Source organism: Quercus robur, chromosome 5, assembly GCF_932294415.1.
Source record: "Quercus robur chromosome 5, dhQueRobu3.1, whole genome shotgun sequence".
In the NCBI taxonomy this organism is placed as follows: Eukaryota; Viridiplantae; Streptophyta; class Magnoliopsida; order Fagales; family Fagaceae; genus Quercus; species Quercus robur.
In genome coordinates, this window is record NC_065538.1 from 976,711 (window position 1) to 986,432 (window position 9,722).

Genomic DNA, 9,722 nt, shown 5'->3' on the forward strand with positions numbered 1-9,722 from the left:
ATATTTAACAAAATAACACATATAATACAAGAAAAAGTGTGCTGATACACTCTTTGAAAACATACATAATTCAAATTTTTTCTCTCCCATCCCAAGTCCCAACTATCAAATTTATTAAAAAAAAAAAAAAAAAATTGTCCCAAAACACTTGAATCCAAATGCAGCATAGTTTACCTTTTTGCCCTAGCAAAGTGGTCAAAAAAAATTATAGTTTCTTTGGTAAAAAAGTAGTAGTGGCCTAGTGGTAGTGCAAATACATGATTATGATATCTTTTGGTCTTAATATAATCTCCAAGTCAAGTTCTATCAAAATATTAACCCAAAAAAAAAAAAAAAAAGTAAAAAAAATCTTCATGTACTAATAATCAAACCCATCGGAATCTCTCACTCATACACACACAGTCCCCGGCTAATTTGGTTTTTATTGCTTTCTTTCCATTATTCTCTCTTTCTCTTTCTTTCCATTATTCAAACCCGATAAGACACATGTTGGTTGGCAGATTAGTCCTCCTTCCTCAATCTAAATTCACTCAAGTGATGAACATCTCTAATTCCAACAATTATTTGTTTTTTTTTTTTTTTTTTGGTGATATAATAAACTTAAGACTCTTTTAATTCAAACATAATAATGAGCCATGCAGTAAGTGGTAACTACTAACTACACATGAATAGCAAAAAACTTAATACAAATTTGAAAAAAAATTTTACCATATACATCAAATAACACATACAAAAAAGGTGTTCCGATACATCCTTTTAACTCATCCAGTACATAATACAAATATCTTCTCTTTCTACTATTGAATTACTTTTTTTTTTTTTTTTTTTTCCCAAACTTGAAAAGTCCAAATCTGGCATAGTTTACCTTTTTGTCCTAGCAATATGGTCAAAACAATTATAGCTTTTTTTTGGTAATACTGTAATAATAGTGGTACTAGTAGTGGGAGTGCAAATCCATGATATATTTTGGTCTTTATATAATCTCAAAGTTGTATCCAAAAAAATAAAAAACATTGTCCCAAAAAACTTGAATCCAAATCCAGTAAAGTTTACCTTTTTGCCCCTAGCAAAGTGGTAAAAAAAAAATTATAGTTTCTTTGGTAATAGTAGTAGTGGCCTAGTGGGAGTGCAAATTCATGATTATGATATATTTTGGTCTTAATATAATCTCCAAGTCAAGTTCTATCAAAATATTATAAAAAAAGTAAAAAAAAAAAAAAAAAAAAAATTCATGTGCTAATAATCAAACCCACCGGAATCTGACACTCATATACACATACAGTCCCGGCAAATTCGGTTTTTATTGCTTTCTATTATTCTCTTTCTTTCACAAAAACACACACACACACGTAGTATTGTGTATTATTATGTGGTGGAGATCAGCCTCGTTCATTCTGGACCATCGACTCCAAGAGGACCCACCAAACAACATCGCTTCATCCTCCAAAGAACCCGATACTCTATCAACACTTTCCCCTCCCCAAACCCACTCCTCCTTCATGGCCGCCGCCGATCCCTTCAACCCTATCCCTAATCCCAAAATCTCCGCCTACTACCAGACCCGAGCCGCCCACACCGCCGTCGTCACCAGCGACTGGCTCGCCCAAGCCCAGGCCGCCGTTGGCCACCATCCCGACGACTCTCCGGCGCCCCAAACCCAGGTTCTCGCTTCTCCCTCGGCTTCCGGGAAAAGCTTCTGTGTCATTAACGAGTTCAATAACTGGCGGAAACAGCCCGATCTCGCGGAGGCCGTCGCTGCTATTCGCGCCTTGGCCGCCGTGATTAGAGCTAGTGAGGCTACCACTATGATGGAGCTCGAAATCGAGCTCAAGAAGGCCTCCGATTCTCTCAAAGTAAAATTCCTCTGCTTCTCTTTCTTAGCTTTATGCTCTGTTTGTTTCCTTGGAATTTTTATTATGTGGGGCTAAAATATTTAAATTGTCAAGTTCATATGAAGTTTGATATTTTATCACAATTGGGTTGCTTTAGTTTATTATAAACAGTGTATAGACAAGGATATTAGATTAAATTGGTGCCCATGTAATTGTAAAGAGGCTGAATTTGATTATTTTTAGAGTTTTCTTTATAATTGCAGTGATGATGATGAATAAACATTGCAAAAGTAATAGGTCACACATGGAAAAATTGTTTTATGGTGTGCATAACAAAGTTGATTGAGAAAGTATAGGAGAGAAATAAGTAGTGTCATGTATTGCCAATCCTTTTTATAATCGGAAATTGTTAAAAAAACAAGCTGGCATAAGGTAATCTCTTGGGAAAATTAGTTAAATGCAGCACATAAAAAAAAGTTTAAGTTTTGGGTCTCAATAGATTTTGCAATTGATATGTTTATCTGTGTATGTTCTTACCAGTCATGGGACACGACCTCCATCTCCTTGACAGCAGGCTGTGATCTATTCATGCGTTATGTAACTAGAACTTCAGCGTTAGAATATGAAGACTTCAATTCAGCTAGGTCTCGCTTGATTGAACGTGCAGAGAAGTTTGGAGAGATTTCCTGTAAGGTGTGCAAACCAATTACAATCTATAACTCCTTAAGGAAAATTTTATTAGCAATGATATAATATTAGCGCCATTGGCTCAATTAGTTGTCTCATATTGCAGGCACGCAGGATCATTGCCATGCTTAGTCAAGATTTTATATTTGATGGTTGTACAATTTTGGTGCATGGCTTTTCTAGAGTTGTCCTGGAAGTGCTGAAGACGGCAGCTCAGAATAAGAAACTCTTTCGGGTTTTCTGCACAGGTTTTGGCTATTTTTACTCTTAATGCACTATATTTGCATTGGACTGTCTCTTGAGGGAATTAAATCTTAATTAGTGTTCTTTTGTTTTCCTTATGAATAAGATTAAATCAAAACTGGTACTATTGTTAATATCAGAAATGAGCCATTTGGCAACTTGTTTATGGGGTATCTGGCCCTTTACTTCTTTCTGCACCTTCAAGTTTCCCTCGATTGCAATAAATCACATTATTTTCTTGATGTTTGATTTCATCAAAAGCATGACTCATTTTGAAATTGGAATATGATTTCCTTACATTATTGACCCATGACTGTCCGTGGTTATGGTGCCTGCTCCATAAACACTTATATTATGTTGGGTTATGGTCCTTATGTTTGCATTTTGTGTCGTGATGATAATCTTCTTTAATGAACAAGTGGGCAGTGTCTGTATCTCTTATCCTTTCATAAGGTAGTCTCTATCACCGAGCTTAATTTTTCATGCTGTAAAATGCAGAGGGAAGACCGGACAGAACGGGTTTACGATTATCTAATGAGTTAGCCAAGCTTGATGTTCCTGTGAAACTCCTGATTGACTCTGCAGTGGCATATACTATGGATGAGGTTGATATGGTATTTGTTGGGGCAGATGGAGTGGTGGAAAGTGGAGGTATTATTAACATGATGGGAACATACCAAATTGCATTGGTAGCACACAGCATGAACAAACCAGTTTACGTGGCTGCTGAAAGCTACAAGGTATACCAAATTTTGTTCTTTAAAATATCCGATCAAGAAAATCATTGTTTTAAAATTGCATATTTTAGAAGAATCACTTTGTTGCATTTATCACATTCCTTAAAAAAAATATAATGCATAATTTTCTTTCCACTAGACATTAAATACTGATAATTTGATATGTTGCTATGCAGTTTGCTCGCCTTTACCCACTAGACCAGAAAGACATGGCCCCTGCTCTACGTCCTATCGATTTTGGGGTACCCATCCCATCCAAGGTTGAGGTTGAAAGGTCTGCTCGGGATTATACACCTCCTCAATATCTTACTCTACTCTTCACAGATTTGGGTGTGCTCACTCCTTCTGTGGTCAGTGATGAGCTCATCCAGCTATACTTATAGTCATAGTCGTGTATGGATAGTTGGATACAATTTTCTGTATTCTTGCATGAATGGTTAGCTTGGTTTTGTTGGTGGTTTTTTATTTGTGAACTTTGGAATGGATAGAAATGCATGTCATTTTTTTGCGCAAACACATAGAGATAGGCCTATTTGCAAACATGCATGCCTATGCGTGCAGAGAAAATATCGCAAAGAAAGTTTCTTATGAGTACAAGTTATGCAGCACTTTATATAAGCACGTCTCATATGATAATTTGTCAGAGGCTCATTGGTGCCTGTGCTCTAGAGACAATAAAATAAGTTACGTAAATGCAACCCTGTGATGCAGCAATCGTGTTTAAGTCGTTAAATTTGATGTTTGAAATATATTGAGTTAATCATGGTGAGTGGAATATGTTGGATGGATATTGTGTAGGGGCATACCACTAGTTGGCTTTAATCCTGCCCTCTTTACTTTCTTGTAGGATTTTTCTTTTCTTTCCTTTGGTGTATTTGGATATACTTTTTAACTAAACCTTAATAGCTAAAATTTTATTAAAAATTGCGCTTAGGAAAAATAATTTTTTTAAAAAAAATTTATGTAAGCAAATAAGTTAAAAACTTCACCTAAAAAAGTTCAAAGAAAAAGCTATCATCCTTTTCTTTGCTTTTTTTTTTTTTTTTTTTTTTTTTTTTTTTTTGTGGAAATAAAGCTATGGCCTCATCTTTTTTTTGAGAAACCTATCGCCTCATCCTTAAGACTTAAGTGCATGTTAAGCACCATTATTTCTAATGACGCATGGTAAATATTATCACCATGCGTGTTAAACTTCATTAATTCAAGTAGGCTGCTCCCTTGTTCTTTTTCTTTCAAGCCCCTTCCATTCCTGACCTGCACCCCTAATTCCAAAATATGTATTCATACTTCTGGACTTTGTAAATGCAATTCTAACTCATCTTTTTGATTTCTTATTTCTTTCAGTCTAAGGTTTTATCAAATTCGTTAATTGATTTCTTTCTATCACGGTTGGGGGTACTAGGAGTAGGAGTTTTCTTTTTCCCTAGTAGGGTGGGAATATTTGAATCCAAGTTATCCACGGAGAGAGATAGGTATATCCAACTTCTCCCATGTAGAGAACTTTATCCCTGATTGCCATTGGTAATTGAAGTATAGGCAATTTACCTCCTTTGCACTCTGGTATATTCAATATTGTTAAGTATAATTCCCATAAAAAAATATTGTTTAAAGTATAATAATTCAAAAATACTGCACACCAAATCAACTTGGACGCCAAGAACAACAAAGCTACTTAAAGCTACTTTTATTTAATGGACTATTAAAGGACAAGATGGAACAAAAACCTATAACATGTTTTACTGGATTAAAAGCATGTAACTTTAGAAACAAAAACGTAATATTTCTCCTCCTAGTCAGGTGAAGTCGTCGAATCAAAATTCTTCTTCTTCTTCAATGTTTCTCCTTCTTGGGAAGAAGCTTCTCCCTTAGCTCTGCAACATTAATCTCACCAAAGTGACTCTCCGGAATCCAATTGCCACTCTTTGGATCTCTCATCCAAAAGATCTCTTTCTGCTCTTCAGCCACAGTGCCGCCAGATTCGGCAGCCTTCTTCACCGCTGTCATTACCGGCTGCACCCTTGCATTCTCCACTGCCACCGAGTATGCCCTCCTATAGTAACCACACAAAAAAAAAAAATCATGTCAAGAACAAGGAACCCTTATATAGTACCAGAACACAAAAGAAGAAGATGGCCCATGAATATGATGATTGAAAATTAAATGTATAAGAGAAAAAAACAGGCACAAACCTTAGAAGGAGAAGGTTGTCGATGGGAACCCTAGCCATGATGACTTGAAGAAAGAATGAAGGTGTAGATGATTAATAGAGGATTAATAAGGATTTCAAATATATAGAGATAAAAGATAGGGATGTACGTGAAGAGTTTGAAGGAGGAAGGGATTATTTATAATTTTATATAGGCAAAATAGAGTGGCGGTCGGTCTTAGTTGTAACTTAAAAAGTAGGAGAATCCCTTTGGTTCCTTGTTTTAAAGGGATAAGTAATTGTTTTGGTTTTTGAATTGGATAACGTATTGGAAACGCCCTGGCGCTAATAAATCAAGTGGATTTCCTTATTTATTTTTATCTGGAATTAGGATTTATTATTATTATTATTATTATTATATTTTTTTTCCTTTAACAACTAGGATTTCTTGGTGGCCAATTAAACACAGCAAAATCATAGATTTATGCCTTCTGTTTTTTCCCCTTTAATAACCAGGATTTCTTGGTGACCAATTAAACAATTAAAAAAAAAATGGAAACCAAATTATCTGCACTTAGAAAATCCACTGGCAAATACAGTATTACATCTAAAGATGAATAATCTAGCTTATATAAATTGGGATTATCAAGGTTGGATGGGTGTCGAAAATCAAATAAAACACGTTCAGAATCGTATCACTTGTTAGAATTAAATAACAACAAATAAGTCTTAGTTCCAAAATTTATTCCAAAAATAATAATAAATAAAGATATGGTGGACTTTCATAGGTTAATTTAGGTTTCATTTAGAGTAATAGTTTCAATTTTTCGATGTTACTTATCTAAGGCCGAAAAGCATTTTTTACATATATGACAATTAAGTGAATGATAAAGCGAACCATTCTTTTTATCTTTTGAAAGATAGAGAATTTCCAACCTTTTCATGATTTTGATTTCTCCGTATATAATGAGACACAATGCTAATCCTTCTTATTAAAGCCATAAAAGGATTTATTCCCTGGTTGGTGGAATGGTGCAGGGCAGATTCAAGTTAAATTAACTCATTTTATTTAAGCTAAATTCCAGCTCTCTACTCACATACATATTGGATCAGCAAATTTGCATATGTTTGATATATACGGAAACCTTTTACAAGTTACAACTAAAAGACTATTTTTTTTAAGGCCAAAACAAGTTAGTATAGCTAAAGGGGCAAGTCTATACATGTATACAACTATACATGCAATAAGTTTAAAAGTAGTATGAATGTGACTGTCATTGGCTGTATATGCTGGGAATAGAACTTACCATAAGTTTGTAAAATTAGTTTCTTCCAGCAGAGTTTTTGTAGTGTGATTTCTCAACTCACTTATTCTTGTTCTATGCAAGGCAAGTAAGTTTATACCAATTTATTTAATTTCTTCTATTTTCTTATTTGCTAGTTGTATCATACATATACATGATCGGATAAAGTTTGGCTACAAACTAGTATGTACATAACGGTTAGAGCATCCACAGCAGTGGAGCTAAAAATTTAGCTTTTTAGCTCCACCAAAAGTTACTTTATCTATTTTACCTACACACATGCTGCAGCAGTGGATCTATTTTAGCTTTCAATACAATAAAATAATATAAACATCACAATAAAATAATATAACTACTACAATAAAATAATCCATCTCACTACAATAAAATAATATATTCACAACACACCATTATCACAGCCACACACTCCACCAGCAACAACCTTCATGTGACAACCACAACCACGGCAACAACCTTCATGTGACCACCACCAACACAGCCACAGCCATAACCCAACACAGCCCACGACAAGGAAAAAAAAAATGCAACCACCACCAACACAGCCACCAAACCGCCATTTCAACCACAATCCACAATCACAACCAAACCCAAAAAAAGAAAAAAAAAAAAAACTCAAAAACCCACAAACCCAGAATTCCCGCCGTCGCCGATCATGGGTCCGGGTCTGTGGCGCGCTTGAGTTCGATGGGTTCGTGAACCCACAAACCCATGAACCTAAAGATATTGACCGAGCATAGAGCTTCGATGGGTCCGTGGCGCGCTTGAGTTCGATGAAGGCGAGATGGGTCAGCGGCGTGGGACGGCAACTGGGCGACGACGATGAAGATCGATGGTGAAGATTGGCAACGATGAAGATCGATGATGAAGATCGGCGACGGCGAAGCAGAGAGTAGACGAGGGAGAGAAAAAAAAAATGAGAAGGAAAGAGGAAGAAAGAAAGAGAAGCCAGAGAGAGAGAGAGAAAAGAAAGAAAAAGGAAAAAATATTTTTTTTAATAAAAGAAGAGAGAGAAATTTAATAAAATAATATTTTTTTCTTTTAGATGTTATGAATAGTGCACATCTATTTATAGATGTGCACTGTAGCAATGGAGCTAAATTTTTTAGATTTAGCTCCACTGCTGCAACAAGGTTTTTGTGTTTGTGGAGCTAAATTTTAGCATTATAGCATTATAGCTACACTTCTGCAAATGCTCTTACAACTCTGCAAAATGTTTTTTTTTTTAATTATTTTTTTTATTGGATGTGAATTGTCACAAATCTATCATTGAATTATATTTTCTTCTTATATCCTTCATGCTTGCAAAATTTTCAGAAAATTAAATATCAATAGCTATGACACCAATTAAATGTTTAATTTTCAAGTTTTTTTGTAATCTAAAATTATGCATAAAAAAAAAAGATTATTCATCATATAGTAAATAATATTTGATTGGCACGAAATTTTACATACATGTTAAGAACATAAATAACATATAATTTAACATTTAGATTTTCAAAAAATATAACTATGTTAATTTTGTTAGTGGAATTTCTAGGAATTGGCTATAATGAAGTTTGTAGCCAAATTTTGTCATATACAATATATCTTGTATGATATATCTAAGGACAAAGTTCAATTACAAACTAGTTTGTAGCTAATGGCTACAATTCTATTTAATATATTTTTATTTTATGTGAGTTTTAACAGATTTTACCATTAGAATACATTTTAATCTTATATCTTTTATACTTGCAAAATTTCTAAAAAACCAGAAAGCAATAATTATATCATCAATAAAATATTTTTATTTCAAGTTTTTATAGTCTAAAATTATGTATAAAAAATAAGATTATGGAGCAAATAATAAATAACAATTAATTTACCAAAAAAAAAAAAAAATGACATACGTGCTAAGAACATAAAAAATATGCAAATCCAATAATTAGATTTTCAAAATATGTAGTTATATTAATTTTTTTTTAATGAGAGATATAGCCATAACTAAGTTTGTTACTAAACTTTGTCTTGTATCTAATTGGAGCCTAGACTCTCAATGAAGCTAAATGTGCTATAAGTGCTAAGGAAATAAGTTAATATGATTTTTCTTCAAATTATCTCCCTTGATATTCTTTTGTATAATGGTTGTGTGTTTCTAGGATTAGTGTAATTTTTATTTTTTTGAAAGAAAAAAATTCACAAAACATGATCCAAACACATACCCATTATTTCTATATAGTGGCAAGAATATTTGATAATTTCTGGCCAATTATTCCTAATGCAAATAGCAAAAGCCATCGATTCTCAAGGGAAAAGCCAACGCAGATGATTGATTGAGGAAATGAGAATCTTCAGCACCGCTCTGTTGTTAAATACTCCAGGCAATTGTTATATATCTTGTTTGGGTTGTTTCTATGGTATCATGGAAATTTAGCTCAAATTGTAATAAAAATAAATGTTGTTATCCACAAATTATGACCCTCCTCAGGTTCAAGCAAAGCATCTTTTCCGGGAAAAAAAGAAGAGAAAAAGAAAAGCTTTTTGTTTATTCGATTATCCTTGTACAATAGAAAATGCTATCTAACATCGACATGCACCAAAAAAAGTTCAATACTAGCTTCCTTCCAATCCACGTTAATGTACAACCACAAAGCAACAAAAGTGGGAAAATTAGGTCACGCAGTATTTCTAGACACTATGAGAGAAAAAGGAATATAATATCTGCATCGGAAAATTTTAGAGAAAAGGGATTCTTTTTTCTTCATTATTATTT

At 33.9% G+C, this 9,722-nt stretch overlaps 2 protein-coding genes across 2 annotated transcripts; one reads left to right on the forward strand and one right to left on the reverse strand.

The window, feature by feature from the left end:
- Window positions 1-1,236: 1,236 nt before the first annotated feature.
- Window positions 1,237-4,013, forward strand: LOC126724780 (uncharacterized). The gene is made up of 5 exons (XM_050429169.1): window positions 1,237-1,853; window positions 2,373-2,525; window positions 2,626-2,767; window positions 3,261-3,502; window positions 3,676-4,013. Exons 1-5 carry the CDS (start codon window positions 1,368-1,370, stop codon window positions 3,880-3,882), a joined length of 1,230 nt encoding a protein of 409 aa, XP_050285126.1. The 5' UTR covers window positions 1,237-1,367; the 3' UTR covers window positions 3,883-4,013.
- Window positions 4,014-5,157: 1,144 nt separating this feature from the next.
- On the reverse strand, window positions 5,158-5,848 carry LOC126728979 (uncharacterized). Its single transcript, XM_050434756.1, has 2 exons — window positions 5,689-5,848; window positions 5,158-5,549 (listed from the first exon to the last, which is right to left on the reverse strand). Exons 1-2 carry the CDS (start codon window positions 5,724-5,726, stop codon window positions 5,330-5,332), a joined length of 258 nt encoding a protein of 85 aa, XP_050290713.1. The 5' UTR covers window positions 5,727-5,848; the 3' UTR covers window positions 5,158-5,329.
- Window positions 5,849-9,722: the final 3,874 nt, after the last annotated feature.

What these genes read in the sequence shown, in the direction of transcription:
- LOC126724780 (XM_050429169.1), top strand. Translation starts at nt 1,368, where the DNA reads ATGTGGTGGAGATCAGCCTCGTTCATTCTGGACCATCGACTCCAAGAG. An exon ending in TTGGAGAGATTTCCTGTAAG is followed by an intron (nt 2,526 to 2,625) that starts GTGTGCAAACCA and finishes CTCATATTGCAG; the next exon opens with GCACGCAGGATCATTGCCAT. An exon ending in TGGCTGCTGAAAGCTACAAG is followed by an intron (nt 3,503 to 3,675) that starts GTATACCAAATT and finishes GTTGCTATGCAG; the next exon opens with TTTGCTCGCCTTTACCCACT.
- LOC126728979 (XM_050434756.1), bottom strand. Translation starts at nt 5,726, where the DNA reads ATGGCTAGGGTTCCCATCGACAACCTTCTCCTTCTAAG. An exon ending in GACAACCTTCTCCTTCTAAG is followed by an intron (nt 5,550 to 5,688) that starts GTTTGTGCCTGT and finishes TGGTTACTATAG; the next exon opens with GAGGGCATACTCGGTGGCAG.